Source organism: Pecten maximus, chromosome 8 (assembly GCF_902652985.1).
Source record: "Pecten maximus chromosome 8, xPecMax1.1, whole genome shotgun sequence".
Classification (NCBI taxonomy): domain Eukaryota; kingdom Metazoa; phylum Mollusca; class Bivalvia; order Pectinida; family Pectinidae; genus Pecten; species Pecten maximus.
Window position 1 is genome coordinate 42,340,727 of NC_047022.1, and position 24,650 is coordinate 42,365,376.

At 36.7% G+C, this 24,650-nt stretch overlaps 1 protein-coding gene across 1 annotated transcript in view; it reads left to right on the top strand.

The window, feature by feature from the left end:
• Positions 1 to 23,236: 23,236 nt before the first annotated feature.
• LOC117333567 (leupaxin-like) overlaps positions 23,237 to 24,650 on the top strand; it is a 55,246-nt gene continuing 53,832 nt past the window's right edge. Inside the window, 1 exon segment of the mRNA XM_033892914.1 lies at positions 23,237 to 23,258. Coding sequence (XP_033748805.1) covers positions 23,252 to 23,258 — 7 coding nt within the window. The 5' untranslated portion in view covers positions 23,237 to 23,251.

The window sequence follows — 24,650 nt, forward strand, 5'->3', positions numbered from 1 at the left end:
TATGACATCTTGGATGAATTTTGGTGTAACTTAATGTATTTGTAGCATGGGATGGAATAAACAGGCAAACACCAGATGTGTTGGTCATGTTGAACCAGGGAAAACTCACCTTTACAGGTGTGATAACGAGGTGATGGATGATGTTACTCTGGTCCTTACTTTTTATGATGGTGATTTCATGACAATTTGGGATTTAAACAAAAGCTTTCACATCATGGACAAGTCTGCATAGTTCTTGTCCGTGTTATCAAGATATCTGGTAGAAAAAAATGTCAGATAATTACAAAAAATATCCGTTGTTCTCACAAGTACTTTTATCAAACCCTGTTTAATGTGCTGTAATACCCATAGCCCAGTCATTGGATTGGATACATTTTGACATATAGAGAAGTCTTATCACACAAACATCTTGGCAATATTACTTTCTGTATTAGGAAAGTAAAATATTTTTAATTCAAATTAAAAACATCTTTTGAGAGGTGCCAAGTGTTAAGACTGTCTATCCGTCCATCGGTCAGTCCATCCATTCAGTTTTCCACACTTTTCTCAGCCATGCTTCAAGGTATGTTGGTGAAAGTTGGTATGTGTTGGGTCAAGGTCAATGTCACTGGTACTATTTTTAGCGAGGACCGGTAGGGGACTTCGTTTTAGCAATACCCAGCATGCTTGTTGAACATCATTTGTGTAAAAATCTAGGTTACCATAAAGTAATTGACTAAAAACTCCATTTCACAGGATTCAAACTTTCATTTGTGAATTTAAGTGTATTGGGTCAGGTGTTTGTGCTATTGGAGAGAATTTGATGAGTATATTTATATGTACTAATATAATATTACTCGAAATTCCTTGTAAAGCTAAATTGAGATCATGACAGTAAATTTGACAGAACATCAGATTCTCTTTGAAATTGCAAGATGTGAGTTTGTGTTTGAAGTTGTGGAAGATTTAAATAAAAGAGTCTTCAATTTAAAATGCATGCACTGTGATGTGTTGAAAGGCTGTACACTTGTATAAAGTAATAGATTGGCTACATCATAGAGTTGTAATCACTTGGTAAACTGCTGTAGGGCAAGATCTCAGCTAGGATTATTCCTCCAAAAACAGCAGCAGCAGCATTTTAATTCCATGATTCACAAGGTCTCCCAGTAGAAGATAAGGCTGAAATCACCTTGTTGAGTACAGATCTTTGTTATTTCTCAGAACTGTCATTAAAATGGAGTTTCTGAATGAATCATCTTCTGCTAACTTCGGGGTAGAAATGGCTCCACATCCTTTAATCATACTACAGGTTTATAATGTCTTGTACATGTATTATTAATGTCTGAGTTCAGGTGATATATTCCATAAATCATAAAATTATTTGCATTTCATAAGGAAGCAGCAATTTGTTAAAAGTCTCCTAACCTCAACCTAAACATGTATTGTCAGCAATTTTGTCGCTTACCTGTATGTTGAAATAAAAGGGAAGTAACTCTGGAATTCAGCCCGAGTGAACATCATCTTTATCATGTTTTGGTTATCTAATCATTGTTTTTTCCCCTCAGACTACTTATATTGGTAATTTTTCATGTCCAAACTTGAACTTGCAAGTTTACAAGCAAAAACTGAAATATATAACTACAAGCACCGGTCATGATCAGGTCGATTTAGATCTTTACTAAAATATAAATGTAGCAAGTCACTGTGTGTAGATTTTTTTTATTGTTTTTTAATTGTTACTAAATGGATCGTATGTAAGACATGTATACTTTTTTGTTTCCCACCAATATGTCCAGTAATAATTTTACATTTTAATGTGTGTGAAGAGTTCCATCATTCTGGGATTTATCTGTGGGTGAACATGATGGAGAAGAGATAATGTCACTGGTTATGGCTACATACATATATACCAATATTCCGAGGAGGGAGGGAAGCTATAGGTTGATTTGAAGTACAGTGATAGAAATCCTTTAATCCTATCAGTTCTCACAGCTGTGCTACTGATCAACATATGGTAACTTATAGGGATAAAAACGTCCCTACATCACCAGAGATAAAGGCTTCCCTACTTATACAAGGATAGAAATTTCACTACATCGACAGGGATAAAAACCTCCTTAACAAAAACTTCCCTACATCTACAAGGATAGAAATTTCACTACATCTACAGGGATAAAAAAATAAGGGTATTGAAGATCAGGGAATAGTGAGATTGTGAATATAGTTAATTAACAAATATGAGGATATTAAAGATAGGTAATTAACCATGGTCGCAGGATAACCTCTGTCATTGTACTGTTAACTATGGTCACCCAGGACGACCTCTGTCATCATACTGTTAACCATGGTCCCAGGACGACCTCTGTCATCATACTGTTAACTATGGTCCCAGGATAACCTCTGTCATATCATACTGTTAACTATGGCCCCAGGACTACCTCTGTCATCATACTGTTAACCATGGTGTCCCAGGATAACCTCTGTCACCATACTGTTAACTATGGCCCCAGGATAACCTCTGTCATCATACTGTTAACTATTGTCCCAGGACTACCTCTGTCATTATACTGTTAACCATGGTCCCAGGATTACCTCTGTCATCATACTGTTAACCATTGTCCCAGGACTACCTCTGTCATCATACTGTTAACCATGGTGTCCCAGGACTACCTCTGTCATCGTACTGTTAACCATGGTCCCAGGACGACCTCTGTCATACTGTTAACCATGGTCCCAGGACGACCTCTGTCATCATACTGTTAACCATTGTCCCAGGACTACCTCTGTCATCATACTGTTAACCATGGTCCCAGGACTACCTCTGTCATCATACTGTTAACTATGGCCCCAGGATAACCTCTGTCACCATACTGTTAACCATGGTCCCAGGATAACCTCTGTCACCATACTGTTAACCATGGTCCCAGGACTACCTCTGTCATCGTACTGTTAACCATGGTCCCAGGATAACCTCTGTCATCGTACTGTTAACCATTGTCCCTATCTATACCACCCTACGGTTATCAGTGACCCCAGGATTACAATTAAATGTACCCTCGTTTTCTAACACTTCACCTGATGACAAGAAGATCACTTTAAAAGGCTTACTTTAGTATTTGATGGAAAGAAAGATTCTGTAGTTTTATGAGATTTCAACTAGCTGATAACAGGACACCAGAGTAAATAAAGGGACAGAGTGATTGATGGCGATCTAAATCTGCTGTGTAATTTCATGGGTCGTGACCCTAGATCACTCCTCCCTCTTTTTAGATCTGGACATATTAATCAACCAATTGGTTCTCTCCTGAAATAACAATTTGGAATGAATGTTGAATTGTTTAGTCACTTTAAAATTCAAAGGCATTTATATTTTTTGATAAATCAGGCATTCAAGCTATTTAAACATCAACTTTATTTATGATTTGATAATAAACGTATACAAAAGTTGGTATGGTAGATGACAAAGCATTTGTGAAAACACCAAGGGTAAATGTCTTGTAGTGAAATAGATAATAATGGGATACCATTGACCTTCGACCTGCAAGTCTTGTTAGGGGTAATTTGAGGAAGAAGACCGAGGGCTGTGGTGACTTTGTTAGGGGTAATTTGAGGAAGCAGACTGAGGGCTGTGGTGACTTTATGTGTGAAATAAGATCAAGATGTAAGGATGACATTGCAACTTTCTCCTATGTTTACTAGTTAGGTGTAGAGGTCCTCAATCTCGGGTATCTATTTTAATATGATCTGTGACAGATGAAGAGGCCCTTTTTCTTATCCATACCTATATTATATGTATACAAAACACTCATTTTTGCTTAAAAGTTGAAGGTTCAGTATAATTTAAAAATTCTTAGAAGGAGCAATATTTTAAAAAAGCTTTTATAAATTTACAGGGATGATTCATCAAAATTTCATGTACAGTGGCTTTAGGATTTAACAGGTATATTTTAAAGCTTTTTTCCCCGGCTGTGTTGGAGAACACAAAAACTTCATGTCCAAAGGTGGAATCTTATGCTTGATAAAGACAAAAATCGCACATTAAAAATCAATATATAACACATTAAAGCTTTAAGTATCAACTTATAACTATTTCTAGTAAACCTGGTTTGAAGCTTTTAGCAATGTCAAGTATTTCCATTTTCTCCTTGAGTTATTTCCCCTGTAACAGATGGAGCATGTGATTTTACCATACCCGTGACATTAAAGATTTTGATGATTATATTGTTAAAGTTAATATGTTAGTTACTTCTTTATCTCTGTGTTACTGAAGACATAAGAATGTTATTTTATTCCATCTAATTAGTGTAAAATTTTATTATGAGGGAAGCTATCTATATTCTTATTTAAATGATTACTTATTTTCCTTATGACCTTGATAGAAAAAAAAATTCTGGTCCCAAGAGTTTTATGATATTTTATACCATAATATGGGATTTAAAACAAAATTGCCCTCATAAATTTGTTTTTTATTTAATTTTCTTAACTTCTAACTATGATTCAGTTTCATCTAGATATAATTTGATAATTAATTAGATAACATTATATTTTAGAATCATTTATGTCATAATTAATATGAAAACATAGTCAACATAACTACTCAAGATGAATGGTAAGTACAGTTCTAATTTAAATCTAGAACTTTTACGTCGCCACAAGTCAAGTAGTGTCACCGAGAAAAAAACTGAACACTTGACTTAAATGTTTAGATATTGCGTCATTGGAAGTTTAAATGGTGTCAGTTTTCTGTGCCCTTATCTTCTGAATCAGTGGAACCCTCAGAAGTCTGAACACTGCCACCCCGATCGCTAGTTACCAAGGGTGGAGTCACCTAACTCACGCCTATTGTCCTTCAGGTATTCATAAAATCTGTGATCTACTCCCGATGTCACCTATTGATTGTAAATGATAAAATTATGGAAAATCTGTCAGACAATTTTTGACTTTTATAGCCAAATTTGTCTGCATTTGTTAGAAAGATGAACAGATATTTTACAAACCTATATATGTCAGCACCTTCAGGGCGAAAAGAATAGATTATTTTGAAATTGATCAGGACAATTTACAGAACAGCCATATCTCCTAGAGCCTCCTCAGTATGTATACTACAAGTTAATTCTAATTTATAATTAGTAAAATCATACACCGATTAGAATTTGTCCGTGGGATTTAACACCTCAAAAAGTCTGATTAATTACTAATAGGTAGAAATTATTATGATTTTAATACCAGGTAATTATATATATTTTTAAAATCTTAAAAAAAATCCTTACAGACCATTTAACAATTAGGATAAGTTTATATAGTGTCCCTAGTGGGAGTTTATGTGGAGACAGCAGTTCCCTAGTGGGAGTTTATAAAATAAAGTTTTAGTCTTTGGTAGAGACACAGATATATAGGCTGTTGTACAAACTGGAGACTAGTTGCTAAGGACACCCAGTGTAAATCCATGTACACTTGATGCTATCTTGATATTTGAGATTTTTTTCCTCCTAAAAAATATACAGTATGACAGGGCTTTTTTGAAATTCTTAATGCCCATATATAATCAGGTGATTGTATGTATGTAATTAACACAAGTATATATCGGTACATGTTGTAATTGAAGTGATATAACTTACATCAGGGACAAAGGAAGAAGAACATGTCTGATAACATGATGCATTCTTTGTCTAATGCTGTCATTTTCACATACCAGCCTGTATATTTTGGTGCTGTTTTGGTATTGTCACCCATATTTTTTGAACAAAGATATTTTAAGAATAAACTTTATCCACACATGATCTTAACCACTCCTTCTCCCCCTCCCCCCCCCCCCCCCCCCCCCCCCCCCCCCTCCTCCTACATACAACCACCCACATTTATATATAATTGAAAATCAGTGACAGATATGAAATTCCAGGTAACAGATAATGAGAATCTCACCTGAATGTAACAATAGAGACAAACAGGTAATATCACCTGAATATAACAATAGAGAGACAAACAGGTAAACTTACCTGAATATAACAATAGAGAGACAAACAGGTAATCTTACCTGAATATAACAATAGAGAGACAAACAGGTAATCTTACCTGAATGTAAGGATAGAGAGACAAAGTGGAGCAGATTACAAATGTTTTATTGTTTATTGTCGGACCATGCCACCCACCTATACTCACTGGTACATATGTGCAGTGTGTTGGCCAAGCAGATCTGTGTCTGATATACCTGCACCGTGCATCACTGTAATACAGATAGATTTGTAGGTATAGGTACAGATAGATTTGTAGGTATAGGTACCCCCCACCCATAATCCCGTAACAAAGCAGTACAATGAAATTGTCACTTTGTTCCGAGTTATCGCTGTTTCTGTTTGTTACTGTCTCTTTGGACTAAAGTTAATATGAAGCACTACTGCGTGGTACATATATAGTTAATAATTTGGTAGTTAACCATTATACAATTAGCTAAGGTTGAGTTATCCTGCATCATATAATATTTCTTCAATTTGTTTTGTGATAGCAAGAATTGTCTCCATGACCATAACCTAATATAGCTAGAAACTGAATAGTTTGTCCAGAGGTCATGAAATATTTCTTGCAGTGACCTTGTCTGGATAGCATGAAGCTTGATATTTTTAGCCCACCATCATCAGATGGTGGGCTATTCAAATCGCCCCGCGTCCGTGGTCCGTCGTCCGTCCGTCCCTCCGTCCGTCCGTCCGTCCGTCCGTAAACAATTCTTGTTATCGCTAATCCTCGGAGAGTACTGAAGGGATCTTTCCCAAATTTCATATGTGGGTTCCCCTTGGTGCCTTGTTATGCATATTGCATTTTGAAACCAATCGGAAAACAACATGGCCGACAGGCAGCCATCTTGGATTTTGACAATTGAAGTTTGTTATCGCTATTTCTCAGAAACTTATGAAGGGATCTTTCTGAAATTTCATATAAAGGTTCCTCTTGGTGCCTAGTTATGCATATTGCGTTTTGAGACCAATTGGAAAACAACATGGCCGACAGGCAGCCATCTTGGATTTTGACAATTGAAGTTTGTTATCGCTATTTCTGAGAAAGTACTGAAGGGATCTTTCTGAAATTTCATATGTAGATTCCCCTTGGTGCCTAGTTATGCATATTGCATTTTGAGACCAATCGGAAAACAACATGGCCGACAGGCAGCCATCTTGGATTTTGACAATTGAAGTTTGTTATCGCTATTTCTGAGAAAGTACTGAAGGGATCTTTCTGAAATTTCATATGTAGATTCCCCTTGGTGCCTAGTTATGCATATTGCATTTTGAGACCAATCGGAAAACAACATGGCCGACAGGCAGCCATCTTGGATTTTGACAATTGAAGTTTGTTATCGCTATTTCTGAGAAAGTACTGAAGGGATCTTTCTGAAATTTCATATGTAGATTCCCCTTGGTGCCTAGTTATGCATATTGCATTTTGAGACCAATCGGAAAACAACATGGCCGACAGGCAGCCATCTTGGATTTTGACAATTGAAGTTTGTTATCGCTATTTCTCAGAAACTTATGAAGGGATCTTTCTGAAATTTCATATAAAGGTTCCTCTTGGTGCCTAGTTATGCATATTGCGTTTTGAGACCAATTGGAAAACAACATGGCCGACAGGCAGCCGTCTTGGATTTTGACAATTGAAGTTTGTTATCGCTATTTCTCAGATACTTATGAAGGGATCTTTCTGAAATTTCATATGTAGGTTTCCCTCGGTGCCTTGTTATGCATATTGCATTTTGAGACCAATCGGAAAACAACATGGCCGACAGGCAGCCATCTTGGATTTTGACAATTGAAGTTTGTTATCGCTATTTCTCAGAAACTTATGAAGGGATCTTTCTGAAATTTCATATAAAGGTTCCTCTTGGTGCCTAGTTATGCATATTGCGTTTTGAGACCAATTGGAAAACAACATGGCCGACAGGCAGCCATCTTGGATTTTGACAATTGAAGTTTGTTATCGCTATTTCTGAGAAAGTACTGAAGGGATCTTTCTGAAATTTCATATGTAGATTCCCCTTGGTGCCTAGTTATGCATATTGCATTTTGAGACCAATCGGAAAACAACATGGCCGACAGGCAGCCATCTTGGATTTTGACAATTGAAGTTTGTTATCGCTATTTCTGAGAAAGTACTGAAGGGATCTTTCTGAAATTTCATATGTAGATTCCCCTTGGTGCCTAGTTATGCATATTGCATTTTGAGACCAATCGGAAAACAACATGGCCGACAGGCAGCCATCTTGGATTTTGACAATTGAAGTTTGTTATCGCTATTTCTGAGAAAGTACTGAAGGGATCTTTCTGAAATTTCATATGTAGATTCCCCTTGGTGCCTAGTTATGCATATTGCATTTTGAGACCAATCGGAAAACAACATGGCCGACAGGCAGCCATCTTGGATTTTGACAATTGAAGTTTGTTATCGCTATTTCTCAGAAACTTATGAAGGGATCTTTCTGAAATTTCATATAAAGGTTCCTCTTGGTGCCTAGTTATGCATATTGCGTTTTGAGACCAATTGGAAAACAACATGGCCGACAGGCAGCCGTCTTGGATTTTGACAATTGAAGTTTGTTATCGCTATTTCTCAGATACTTATGAAGGGATCTTTCTGAAATTTCATATGTAGGTTTCCCTCGGTGCCTTGTTATGCATATTGCATTTTGAGACTAATCTGAAAACAACATGGCCGACAGGCAGCCATCTTGGATTTTGACAATTGAAGTTTGTTATCGCTATTTCTCAGAAAGTACTGAAGGGATCTTTCTGAAATTTCATATGTAGGTTCCCTTCTGTGCCTAGTTATGCATATTGCATTTTGAGACTATTCGGAAAACAACATGGCCGACAGGCAGTCATCTTGGATTTTGACAATTGAAGTTTGTTATCGCTATTTCTCAGAAAGTACTGAAGGGATCTTTCTGAAATTTCATATGTAGGTTTCCCTCAGTGTGTAGTTATGCATATTGCATTTTGAGACCAATCGAAAAACAACATGGCCGACAGGCAGCCATCTTGGATTTTGACAATTGAAGATTGTTATCGCTATTTATCAGAAATTGCTGAAAGGATCTTTCTGAATTTCATTTGTAGGTTGCCCTCTGTGTCTAGTTATACATATTGGATTTTGAGACCAGTCAGAAAACAACCTGGCTGACAGGCAGCCATCTTGTATTTTGAAAATTGAAGCTTGTTATCACTATTGTACAGAAGGTACTGAAGGGATCTTTCTCAAATTTCATATGTAGGTTCCCCTTGGTCCCTGGTATTGCATTTTGGGACCAATCGGAAAACAACATGGCCGACAGACAGCCATTATCGCTAAATCTTAAATTTTATATATAGGTTCCCCTTGTTTGAAAAGTACTAGATCTAGAGGGCTGTTTCTGAATTTACACAGATTAGTAAGACTTAGAAGAAGGGAAAAGTAGAGAAAAGATCAATCTGACATGGAACCTATAAAGATCATTCAGTGGTGGGCGCCAAGATCCCTCTGGGATCTCTTGTTTTGTGATTATTACGGTCACCTTATAGTCTTTGTAGTGGTCAAATCAACACCAAAAGACTTTGTGGGAGTTATGGTCAATACCAAAAGTTTTGGTGACTGTTGTTGTCAAATAGCTGTCTCCTGTGTCAAATTCTATCACTTTTCAAAGTGTTCATTGTCAGATGCAGGATTCTGTCTAGTTTTGGCCAAAATTTGACAGGAGGGGCTCAGGCTCAGGTTCGACATACACATATTGTTACATGTGTATAGGGTTAACATTAAGGCTAGTGTAAACTGTATTCTACTCTATGCTATGTGTTTTAAAACAGGACAGAGGAGGGGGATGTCCAACTAGTCCATATCATTTAGTACTGTCAATGGGCCAGTTGAGGTAAATGGAATGTAGAGGTGTGTTTAATTTGCAGCTTGTATGGAAGGTAAGATACTCATTGTGCTGTGAAGTGGACTGAGATGTACCCAAGTGGTAATTTATTGTGCCAGATGTACATGTTGTAAACATGCAGTGCCCCCAATCAACGAGTGTTCATCCCCAGACATACACATTCTTTAAATATTTGAAATAACTTCAAGATACCTGTACAGAAATAGAATCCAGTTACATAGCCTTCCTTCAGGGGTGCATCATCGTAGCTAGAGCCGTTCAAGATAACTGTAGATTTTAAAGCTAAGATTATTTCATTTGTTGTTTTTCATTGTTTCTGTCTGCTGGTTTGACCGACATTACAATTGGGTTTGGATAATTCACTGATCATAAGGAATATCATATATTATAAAGTGAGGCTTTCATTTCTCCTTAACAATGATATATTTCTTGTTAAGATTTAATAACAAAATAAATCAAAGGTTGCTTGCCTTTCCTGCTTGGCAGTAAACAGATAATTTATGTGTTTTAGTAATGGCGGCTGTGTTTACTGCTTTAAATGCATATTAAAAATATGTTGTCAGTCATCATTCATATATTAGATATGATGTTTGCTGTAGCATTCTGTGGGAGCCATGTTGGTTTCTGTGTAAACTGATGGTAAGTTAGGTACAAATGTTTATGTTACAGGATCACAACCTCACAAGTGTCTGATTGTGATGTGTGTTTCCGAGTGGAGACAGATAATCATCAACAGTTCAAGGCTGTTACGTATACAGTACACTAATATAAACAAATTCTTATTTTAGCAAGATTATTTTTTCCCATGTTTTCATGTTTAAACATACAAGTGCATTGATGAATCGAGCACCCTCAACATTTGATGTAGACATATTTGAAATAAGTGCTGAAATTAGATAGTTATGTATTTTATATGTATTATCATTCTGGATACATTAAGTTACACAAAAACTGTTAAAAAACAAGAATATGTTTAGTTCAAATTGATTGATCTCCTCTCCACGAGTAACAGTTACTGTACTCCGACACAAATTGATTGATCTCCTCTCCACGAGTAACAGTTACTGTACTCCGACAGCATCCTCGCTCACTCTACTTAATCCAGTTTTCAGGAAAGTTCATATACTCCCTGACAATTACTTGGAATTTTGAATGATATCACTGTTACTATAATTAGTTCCCACTCAAGTAATCACTGAGTATTGTGATACACTGTTGATTATAATGATGTAGTCCTATACAGTAAGTTCCCACTCCATTGTAATCACTGAGTATTGTGATACACTGTTGATTATAATGATGTAGTCCTATACAGTAAGTTCCCACTCCATTGTAATCACTGAGTATTGTGATACACTGTTGATTATAATGATGTAGTCCTATACAGTAAGTTCCCACTCCATTGTAATCACTGAGTATTGTGATACACTGTTGATTATAATGATGTAGTCCTATACAGTAAGTTCCCACTCCATTGTAATCACTGAGTATTGTGATACACTGTTGATTATAATGATGTAGTCCTATACAGTAAGTTCCCAGTCCATTGTAATCACTGAGTATTGTGATACACTGTTGATTATAATGATGTAGTCCTATACAGTAAGTTCCCACTCCATTGTAATCACTGAGTATTGTGATACACTGTTGATTATAATGATGTAGTCCTATACAGTAAGTTCCCACTCCATTGTAATCACTGAGTATTGTGATACACTGTTGATTATAATGATGTAGAGTATTGTGATACACTGTTGATTATAATGATGTTGTCCTATACAGTAAGTTCCCACTCCATTGTAATCACTGAGTATTGTGATACACTGTTGATTATAATGATGTAGAGTATTGTGATACACTGTTGATTATAATGATGTTGTCCTATACAGTAAGTTCCCACTCCATTGTAATCACTGAGTATTGTGATACACTGTTGATTATGCCCTGAGCCTTCGTTCACTAATTAGCATGCGAGGGATGTTGAAGTAGGTGGAACAGGTGTACTACATAACCTAGGGCACATTAGCATTGTGATACAGGCACTGTCGTAATGGTACAGAGACTCTCACAGAACTGAAAAAACCCTCAGTAAAACTACATAAACACTGACATGCAAGATATATTATCATACATAAGTGCTATGGATATACACAATACATATTGTCATCTTGAAGGCTGTGAGACTGGGATTGTCCAGTTGAAGTTTGTCTATAAGCAGTGAGACAGTTACCCTCTATGGACAGTGAGACAGTAGGGTTGTTGAGTAGAAGTTACCTCTATGGGCAGTGAGACAGTAGGGTTGTTAAGTAGAAGTTACCTCTATGGGCAGTGAGACAGTAGGGTTGTTGAGTAGAAGTTACCTCTATGGACAGTGAGACAGTAGGGTTGTTCAGAAGAAGTTACCTCTATGGGCAGTGAGACAGTAGGGTTGTTGAGTTGATGTTACCCTCTATGGACAGTGAGACAGTAGGGTTGTTTAGTAGAAGTCACCTCTATGGACAGTGAGACAGTAGGGTTGTTGAGTAGAAGTTACCTCTATGGATAGTGAGACAGTAGGGTTGTTCAGTTGATGTTACCCTCTATGGACAGTAAGACAGTAGAGTTGTTGAGTAGAAGTGACCTCTATGGACAGTGAGACAGTAGGGTTGTTGAGTAGAAGTTACCTCTATGGATAGTGAGACAGTAGGGTTGTTCAGTTGATGTTACCCTCTATGGACAGTGAGACAGTAGAGTTGTTGAGTAGAAGTGACCTCTATGGACAGTGAGACAGTAGGGTTGTTCAGTTGATGTTACCCTCTATGGACAGTGAGACAGTAGAGTTGTTGAGTAGAAGTGACCTCTATGGGCAGTGAGACAGTAGAGTTGTTGAGTAGAAGTTACCTCTATGGATAGTGAGACAGTAGGGTTGTTCAGTTGATGTTACCCTCTATGGGCAGTGAGACAGTAGAGTTGTTGAGTAGAAGTTACCTCTATGGATAGTGAGACAGTAGGGTTGTTCAGTTGATGTTATTCTCTATGGGCAGTGAGACAGTAGAGTTTTTCAGTAGAAGTGACCTCTATGGACAGTGAGACAGTAGGGTTGTTGAGTAGAAGTTACCTCTATGGGCAGTGAGACAGTAGGGTTGTTGAGTAGGAGTTACCTCTATGGGCAGTGAGGCAATAGGGTTGTTGAGTAGAAGTTACCTCTATGGACAGTGAGACAGTAGGGTTGTTGAGTAGAAGTGACCTCTATGGACAGTGAGACAGTAGGGTTGTTGAGTAGAAGTTACCTCTATGGACAGTGAGACAGTAGGGTTGTTCAGTTGATGTTACCCTCTATGGACAGTGAGACAGTAGAGTTGTTGAGTAGAAGTTACCTCTATGGACAGTGAGACAGTAGGGTTGTTGAGAAGAAGTTACCTCTATGGGCAGTGAGACAGTAGGGTTGTTGAGTAGGAGTTACCTCTATGGACAGTGAGACAGTAGGGTTGTTTAGTAGAAGTGACCTCTATGGACAGTGAGACAGTAGGGTTGTTGAGTAGAAGTTACCTCTAGATCTATGGACAGTGAGACAGTAGGGTTGTTGAGAAGAAGTTACCTCTATGGGCAGCGAGATAGGTGTGTTATAGGGGTAATGATGCAGTGTGCTATAGTGTACTATAATGGGCTCCCGTAAGCCTGCAATGCTATCCCTTGCATGCTGGCATGTGTACTTTGATGGTGTAGAATGTTATGTTATTTGGGGTGACATTCATGTCGTGATGAGGGGCGTGGCCTAAACATCTCTAGTAGGGAGTATATACATACAGGTAAAGCTGGGTACACGCAGTTCACACAACAGCCAGGTAGATCGGCACCATCTACCTGTGTAGCGTAAGGAGTATACACACTGACAGGATTGTTTAGTAAACAACTTCTCTGGATAATTCTGTGTCGGGTAAGAATTGCATTTATACCCCAAGCTATACTGACTAATCTGCTTTTTAATACTGTCTGTATCCTTCAACACTGACTACTGACTGTCAGTATACTTAAGATTTTATAATAGAGAACTTTTGTTGGTTTTAAGTCAGTTTTCATTGAAGATCATATCATTTACATTTGACCAAACATGTTATTAGTATACTGGTATTGTTAGCGAGTTGTAATCCATAGGCTGTATGTTAATGTAGGTTTTCATCGGCTTACAGGAAATGTAAGGTTTAATGAGAAAGTCACTTCGATCATGATCAGTTCTAGGTTTGTGTTGAAATCAGTGGAGTATTTTTGAATCACATATTTAACTGTATTTCCTTCTAAATCATAGTTCCTACAATACATATTGTGCCACTGATAGAAAAAAAAACAAATAAACTTGAAAATTATTTACTGAACATTTGGTCAAATGGGGCCTGGAACCTAAACATAGTCCTATTCCTGTTTGAACCGTTCAGTAAGACTTGGCCTATAAAAGGGATATAACCATGAACCAATCATGCATGGTACATAAATATTTGGCCAGTTTAGAGAGGGTTCGGTTTGGAGAAGTGATCCAATGTGACCAGTCAGGATCTGGGGATAATATGGAGGAGGTGATGTTGTGTATCTTTAAAGCTGTGTTTATATTATAGAAGTCCATGGATACATGGAATGCAGAATTTATAAAAATTAAACTAATTGATTAAGTTCTAATATTGATTCCAAATATAGTCCATAGTTATATCATTTCACTTAACACTTCACAATGCTGTTATCAGCCCTAACCTGCATCCAGTCTGTTACTAAACCTCTGTGGTAATGGGCATGATAATGAGTATGGATTTGCAAATGAAAATAAGAACAATAATTTCAGACATTAACCAGTTCTCACAGACCTTATTCAGGATATTGATATTCCATTTTAAAATGATGTCTGATCTACTGGTAGCTTCCAAATAACCCATTCATGGCCTCATGCAAATCTGATGTGAAACTACGGCTTTCTAGCTCATCTTGTTTTCTTACGATAAACAGACAGTTACTTCATCGAAGCATGGTGATTTGGTTATAAAGACAAAGCTTACGTCAACAATCACCTCAGTGTAAACTTGTCAGGTTCGCTTAGGTAAGGCCGGTTTTCACAAGTAATTTTGGATATATTTTAACATTCTGGACATAAAATTGGTTCATTATATTCAGAATTCAGAGAGATCAGTATTGGAAAGTTTTTTATTACAATAATAACAGGATCAATTCCATGCATTGCCATTTCCATTGGTATCAAGAGGTTTTGAAAAGGATAAGTTTTGGGAAGTTGCACTCTGTACAATGTTGTGATGTGGAGTACCATGAATCATCATTCATACAGAAGTAAATTATCATGACTGCTGTATTTTGATATATGAGTAATCTGTTTTGAAGTTGCTTGAATTTGTTTAAAAGTTTATTTATACTAATAGAGAATAATCCGATGAGATATTTTGATATTTATGTTGTCATGACTACCTAATCATTTGATAGACGTGTGTGTCTATCTCTGTTATAAATGTTTTAACAATAAATCAGATTGTACATAATTAAATCATTTATAGACTCAACACTTAAATTGTTAATGATGCTTCTTTATCTAAATGTTGTTGTGTTAGAGAGTGTTTCTACATCAGAGTATCACAAAGGTAATAAGGATATTACTCAGAGCATAGTCCTATTTCAATGAACTGACTTCACAATGAGATATCCCAGATGTGTATTGTACATGTGTACTGTACAGATGTGTATTGTACAGGTGTATACAGTATTGACAATATATACATCAGTACAGTAAACATATGTACGATTCACACCTGTACAATACACACCTGTACAGTATACACCAGTACAATACACATCTGTGCAGTATACATCTGTACAATACACATATATACAATACACACCTGTACAATACACATCTGTACAGTATACACCTGTACAATACACATCTGTACAGTGTACACCTGTACAATACACACCTGTACAATACACATCTGTGCAGTATACATATGTACGATTCACACCTGTACAATACACACCTGTACAGTATACACCTGTACAATACACACCTGTACAGTATACACCTGTACAATACACATCTGTGCAGTATACACCTGTACAATACACATCTGTACAGTGTACACCTGTACAATACACATCTGTACAGTGTACACCTGTACAATACACATCTGTACAGTATACACCTGTACAATACACACCTGTACAGTGTACACCTGTACAATACACATCTGTACAGTATACACCTGTACAATACACACCTGTACAAATCACATCTGTGCAGTATACACCTGTACAATACACATCTGTACAGTATACACATATGTACAGTATACACTTGTACAATACACACCTGTACAGTATACACTTGTACAATACACACCTGTACAGTATACACTTGTACAATACACACCTGAACAGTATACACCTGTACAATACACACCTGTACAGTATACACCTGTACAATACACACCTGTACAGTATACACCTGTACAATACACACCTGTACAGTATACACCTGTACAATACACACCTGTACAGTATACACCTGTACAGTATACACCTGTACAATACACACCTGTACAGTATACACCTGTACAATACACACCTGTACAGTATATACCTGTACAATACACACCTGTACAGTATACACCTGTACAATACACATCTGTACAGTATACACCTGTACAATACACACCTGAACAGTATACCTGTACAATACACACCTGTACAGTGTACACTTGTACAGTAGACAGATAATTGTTATACAGTAAGAAGACTTAGCAATATCAAGTTATAACCTGTGCAGAAAGAAACTATGTTCCTGATCAATATGTAAGAAAAGGTAATTTCATAAAACCAGAAGAATATTTTTATTCGATTAGAAGTGCAGGTCTACTGTTTAAGTTAGAACGTTTGACATTAAAGTACAAATGGGTACAAGAACATACATGGGAAGTAAGCAAATGATGGACAGGTTTTTGTCTTGTACTTGTGGTACTTCACAATAGAAGTAAAGTTCATATATGATGCACCAGCATTTATTTTGTACTATGCAGGCTGAATACATGATTCAGAGGCAGTTATAGGCCTACTTAATAACATTGCCATTTCAAAGACATTTACCACATGATGTGATTGCACATAACACCAGCAATTAAACTGTAGACTTGTTTTCTATTTTTACTTTCAAATAACCAAATATGACCATATGGTTGGTTGTTGGAGCAGGGTATCTGGCTGTGGTAGACAAATTAATTAGGTGTGCTATTTGACATCATGTGGTTAAGTTATAGCTGGTGATCCAAATTTAATACAGTATGAGGAATGTATAGGTGTGTGGAGGCCAAACAGATGTCTGCCTACAGCACCACGGAATACATACACGATATATATATATAACTATTTCCTCATTGGTAAGAGTTCCGTATGTAGTGACAATCCCCTGTGTACCATGAAAATAGTCCTTGTTTTCCCCCTATAATGACACTGATGTAATTAGTAATCATAATTGATCTATATTAATAACCAGTATCACTGTCATCATCAACTTGTTAAATAGTCACGCCTCACGTGAGGTTTTATTAATTACCTGGTAAAATCACTACAGAGTTCAAATGCATTTACACTGTCATTCAATCAGCTCATAAATGCTGCCAAAAAAATTAGGAATGTCAATGTTGACAGGGGAGATAACTCCAAGCCAGAAAAAAACATTAGGAATTCTTACATGATCTCCTCTATATATCAGAGTGGATGTGTCCATATATTAGTGATGCCCTCTACCTTAACAAGACTTTCATAATCTACCGTTCATTTGTTTATTCAGTATTAATGTAAGTGTAAAATAATTGGATTTAACCCACAGATAGTGCTGTTACTTTTTATTTGTTGAATGTGTTCTACTGTGTATATCTGTATCTTACTTCATGTACATGTTCAAACAGAATATTTCTCCAGGATTACAACTGGACTATTGGTCATCTTGCCGGTTTATCAGTGGAACTGGGCAGTAAATATTGTCCTTATGGCAGGTCATCATGACCTTTTCCCTATCAGGGTCTTCAGAGTGGTTACCTGACCAGGTGAAAATTGCTTCCTTTCAGTCTCTACATGGTTGTTGATATACTTGTGATAACGGGGGATTTTGACTTGTGAGGAAAAAGTCCTAATTCAAGCAAACTTTCAATGGAAGAGGAACATGTTGTCTAATTGATAAATAAAATCACTCCATTTCTCACAGTTCAAAAGATTAATGAGGATTTTATGGATTATTTTCTTTTTGTTATGTAGTATTGAATTAATTAAACAGGAAATTATGTCTAATAAATACTTCACTGCAATTGAAAACAAAATCAATGAAAGTTTAATGAAGCTTCATTCAGAATGGCTTTTCTTCATTACTATAAAAAGTATTATTAGTTGAAAATCAATAAACCAGTGCTTCATATAGTAAGGTTTTATCCGTACATTATATTGACCCTCTACTTGACATGATGGGTCAGCCACTGTGTGACCGGATCTAGACCTCGCTTATCTCCCCTGCATAGCTTGGTTGTCATGAGGAGTGGACCATTTTGGCGCTTATAGGAACTGTAGATTCCAGTATAGCACTGATGAGACATACATTTCTTACACAGTTGGTGTGAAAGCTGTGTAGTTTGTGTGAGTAGCCTTATGATCCCTCCAGCATGGTCTGTTAAAGGTGACATGCTATATGATTAGGAGTTTATCTAATGATCCAATTTGTAACAGTTATACAATAGTCCAGCCTGGACAATAGATAAAGGTAACATGCTATATAATGAGGTGTTTATAATTGATCCAATTTGTAACAGTTATACATTAGTCCAGCATGGACAATATATAAAGGTAACATGCTATATAATTAGAAGTTTATTATTGATCCAATTTGTAACAGTTTTACATTAGTCATGAAATGATTTTATCATTAATTTAAGAAAATTTACTTATTGCCATTCTCCAATTGTTCAAGGATGCATACAACCTATCAGTGGCCGGAGGATCAAAGACACGGTTAGCACTACTATAAATACTGTGTATTCATTAAGATAAAAGGGGTTATTTATCTAGATCCATTAACTGGATTCTTCGTGGGGTTTGTAGGGTAAAATTGGTACATGTATTTGTTGGATATAAATTCAGAGGGTATTAATGATATCTGGTAGCTGTACATAGTGAAATTATTACTCAAATTTTCTAACACTTAATCTATATTTAAAGAGTTTCAATAAGTGTGGCCATGCAGCCTTGATATTGGTGACCGGATGTTTATATTGGTCATAATTGTGTTTATATCCCTATACATACAGCCAGTCTGACCAGAACATAGACAGTATGTAGGTATACATCTGTTGGTTCTATATGTATGTCACTGCTACAAAAGAGATCTAAACCCAGTAGGAAAGGTGTAAGTTGTTGAGATAACTGATCATTTGGATTACCAACCATATCAAAGGAACTTACAGAAATTCTATTTTTGAGACTGACTGGCTGAGGTGAGTAATTTTACCTTGATGTTACGTCATCACCAGTCCCACACAAATTACTTGGTACTAATTCCTTCCTTCTGTTGCCTGGAAATATGATATTATTTAGGTAACTATGACGACTTCTGTCACCAGGTAAGTTGATGAAACTTTTATCCAGTGATTCATTGATGAAAGAATTTGCTTTGGATGAATTTTCAGTTCTGAAAGTCAAAGAGCAAGGCCATGCACTGTTGTTAGCTCAAACTTCATAGTGATTTCTAAGGGTATAGGTGAACAGTCAATAATGTTTCTCCAATTAAAATACGGTCTGTCTTTATAAGCTGTCTGTTATTGTCAGCATAGACAGCATATCTACTAAAATATCTGTGGTTGTATATCAGTTATTTACTGAGGAATATAACCAATATTTTTCCCTAATCTAAATAAATGCAACTTTTCCTAAACTATGAAAAATAGAAACAAAATTCCATATATACATCTGTACTGCTTTTCCAAACTGAATACCATTCTCCTGTGGGATAAGGCAGACAGTACACCATCTCCATTCAGCTTTTCTTGCAGAAGTTTTAACTTCACTATCAAATTTTGTTTTAGATTTTTTTTCTTGCAGAAACATGTATGACTAATAATTCAGATATGAATGTTGATATAAAACTGGGGCTGTTATAATGTTGTTAGGTTTTATAGTGATAAATCAACCAAGTATAGTTCATGTGTACTTTGAATAAGTGAACATAGGTTATTAACAAGTAAGGATATTGAAGATAGGTAATTATGGGATCGTGAAGATAGGTAATTAACAAGTAAGGATATTGAAGATAGGTAATTGTGGGATTGTTAAGATAGGTAATTAAGAAGCAAGGATACCTTGAAGATCAGGGAATTGTGGGATTGTGAAGATAGGTAATTAACAAGTAAGGATATTGAAGATAGGTAATTGTGGGATTGTTAAGATAGGTAATTAAGAAGTAAGGATACCTAGAAGATCAGGGAATTGTGGGATTTTGAAGATAGGTGATCAGGGAATTGTGAACTTGTGGTTAGTCTGTCTGTAGTCTGTCTACACTGACAGTGACTCACTTTGGCTGGTGTTGGCTTTCTCTTTTTTACAGGTTTCCCCCAGTCAAGATGATTCTCTGAGATAAGGGATCTGTATACTCATACTTGTAATACATTACAAATCTCGATACCCTAGATCTATACTCCTGTACCTTCTGTAAGACCAGTCTGTAGAACTAGGATACTAATATATACCTGTACTAAGCGGATTCATAAAATTTTACTGTTTAAAAATCTTACTTTTAAAAGTATTAATTTTCATATGGTTCTATTTTTGGCTGATATATTTCTGTTTCAGAGAATTGAATAGAAGAATATTTGGAAAATATAAATTGCTGATTGAAAACTATTTCAGAAAATTATTGCCTGCTTGTAATTTCCATAAATATATCCTTTTTGCTCCATTTTTTTTTGTAAAACTAGGAAGCATCAAAAAGTAAAATCTTTACAGTTACTGTTCCAAACAGCTTAGTGCCTTTCCTCTGTATGCAGGGGCCGCAGTGGCCGAGTGGTTAAGGTGTCCCGACACTTTATCACTAGCCTTCCACCACTGGGTTGCGAGTTCGAAACCTACGTGGGGCAGTTGCCAGGTACTGACCGTAGGCCGGTGGTTTTTCTCTGGGTACTCCGGCTTTCCTCCACCTCCAAAACCTGGCACGTCCTTAAATGACCCTGGCTGTTAATAGGATATTAAACAAAAACAAAACAAACCAATTGCTCTGTATGCTTTTGAATAGGCTAGTGTGGAGATGGTGTTATGGCTGAGGAGGCCTGGGAACAGTCAATGGTGTTCATATTTACTACACAATCTCAGACACTCATAAAAAATTACACAGGTAAAAAAGGTGAATTCATTTGGAGTCTGGCTTCATGAATTAACTGACAGTATGACCGTGTAACATATACATGTTAATGTCACAGTGAAAAAATAGTCCTGCAGCAGTAAATGACCTGTTCTGTAATATATTTTACAAGATTTTGAATATGATACGGAATAAGGTAGCGATTCAGTGTGTCCTGTTTAACGAGAACATGCCTCTACGCCACATTAGGATATGAAAGTGTGTCCTGTTTAACGAGAACATGCTTCTACGCCACATTAGGATATGAAAGTGTAAAAACAGCAGCCATGAAACTTGTTATGTGTCATTGAAAATTTCATTATAAAAGTTAATTGTATGCTGCTACAGACAATTCGGTAATGACAAATTAATGGGCCCATGCAGAGAACCCCCACTGGCATTCATCTTATATATCAATTTCATAATGAATGCAAATGTTTATTTATATGAAAGGAAATGCCAAGTTTTGGTTCTTTCAGCCAAAGTATGAACACATTATGTAAACTAGTTAAATTTCAACTGCCCTCCATTTTCCCTGCTTTTCAGTTAGATTCCATCTGTTCTCCATTATCATTATATTTTTCTGTTAAATTCCAACTACCTCACTACCTCTCTGCTTGATCAAATATAATAAGAAAAATCTCATTTCACATTAGGGTAACTATAATTATATCGATGTGATGTAACAAGGGAAGTATTTACATGTAATATATTAATTAAGATACAATGGTACCTTTACCTTATATTGCTTAAACAGCGATAACTAACCTTGATATAAACATGTACAATGGTATAAATTGTCAGGTATTCGTTTTGGGGATCATGATCATTGAGGGAAATGTTATCATTGACAGCCATGGTTAGATGGGGATCATGATCATTGAGGGAAATGTTATCATTGACAGCCATGGTTAGATGGGGATCCTGAGCTAACATAAGATTCATTAAGGGAAACATATTTTCTTGACGTATAGTTTGTTGGTTGTGACATGACTCACAACATCTGTTTACTATAACGAAAATGTAATATTCAAATTTTTGAGAAAATATATGCATAATTATGTTTTTATGGGGCCTGTTTATATGTGTGCCCTAGATTCAGTGGTGATACACTGTCTAACCAGTAATACACCTGACGGGAGGGTGTCTATCTACAAGTGAGTATAATGTGTATTATTATAGAGGGGAGGGGGCATATTGTGTAGTATTGTATGGGGGAGGGGGCATATTGTGTATTATTGTATGGGGGAGGGGGCATATTGTGTATTATTGTATGGGGGAGGGCATATTGTGTAGTATTGTATGGGGGAGGGGGGCATATTGTGTATTATTGTATGGGGGAGGGCATATTGTGTAGTATTTTATGGGGGAGGGGGCATATTGTGTATTATTGTATGGGGGAGGGCATATTGTGTAATATTGTATGGGGGAGGGGGGCATATTGTGTAGTATTGTATGGGGGAGGGGACATATTGTGTAGTATTGTAAGGGGAGGGGGCATATTGTGTATTATTGTATGGGGGAGGGCATATTGTGTAATATTGTATGGGGGAGGGGGGCATATTGTGTAGTATTTTATGGGGGAGGGCATATTGTGTAATATTGTATGGGGGAGGGGGGCATATTGTGTAGTAGTTTTTTAATGGGGGAGGGGGCATATTGTGTAATAGTATATGAAGGAGGGGGTGGTTGTGATGTATAGCCTATAAAACTTCGTCTTATCTCTCAAATACTATTTAAGATTTTGATGATAGGAGAAGTAGGTGAAATGTGAGGATATGTAAACACTGGGCCGTACATCTATTAGCAGTAAGGCTGTAATAACCCTGCAGGTCTGCTTCCTGGCTGCGTGTGAGGATTAAAAAAATCTTTTTTCCTGGAATTTTTGAATGGTATATTATAAACAATACAACTGGCCTGGAAAAAGGATCCGGAATTTCCTGAAATGTTCCTATTATCTGCCACTAAAGCTAATGAGAGGTCTGTTTATTTACCGGTAATCTAGATTTTTCTCAGAATTTTTGAACAATTGATATACAATACAAATGAGACATGAAGTATCTGGAATTTCCTGAAGTGTCCCTGTCTGTCACTGAAACTAATGAGAGACCTGTTTACTTACAGGAATTAGGTGAAAATAGGTGAAAAAGATAACAAGCTATTTCTATTGATAAAACAAATATTTTGGCAATAAAAACCAGGCTTTATGTTTGAGGGAGAGATAAGATGGTATTATGCATGTTTTTAGCATATGTTGAAAAGAGTGTTTATATGTATGTGGGATACAGCATCTGACAGGCCCACGGAACAGACACCCCCCCACTGCCCTCCTCCCTCTGGGCAGATGATATACCTTACCAGAGAGATGGCTACAACAGAATGATGAGTTGCAGAGGTATTTGAAGAGCGGCTAAATTTAGTGGTTTAATAGTTACTGGGACTGGAGGAGATAAGCCTACATTGTGAGAGCCACGATTACCGTCTGTTATCCACGATTTGTCCGATCTGTATGCTCACACTACATTTTCGGAAGCATACAGAATCAGGGTGTGTACCTTTGGTCTCGGAGGAATTCATAGTTTTCGAGGATAACCTTCCAAAAGATGGATATAGGTTAGTACATATATGTGTGTGTGTCAATATTCTGGAGGCTGTAATTTGGTGGCATGCTATGTAGGTAGTGATAGCCAGAAACATGTTGTATCAGTTATAGATGGAGAGAATGCTGGAGGGAAAGAAGACAGGTGGTAATTTGTCTGTGTTGGCACATCGATGTGGACAGAAAAACTATCAATATTCCCACAAATTAGATTACTCGGGTCTGGTGGGCGTTAGAAGTCCCACCATCATTCATGTTGGCTATTGCTGTAGTGTTTTGCTATGAAGGTCAAACTTACATTTGGATATTCCTCTGGATGCAGAGACTAGGTGAGTTGTTGGCTGGAGTTTGTGTGTTACTTCGTTACCTGAACCCCAGAGGCTATGTATCTACCCACATGGCAGCCATATCTCTCGGTTATACTAGGCCAGAATATTATTATTACAAAAAATGGCCTGTAGAGGCAAATTAAAAACTATGCAGTTCAAAGTATTGATAAGATACAATTGGCTGTAATTTTAGAGTATATCTGTACTAATTGCATGTTTTATTTTGACTCTTAATCTCCTGACTTGATTTGGGGTATTGATAGCTTTTACGTATATGTATACAGACACATGGAAGCTACATGTAACTACTGTGTATGCATGAATGACATGCATTGTGATGTTTGTTTTTACACATCATCCAAAACATTGTAGCTACTTGTAACTTCTTTGTATATGAATGTCATGCGTTGTGATATTGTTGGCAGAGAACTGGTTGTTAATTTC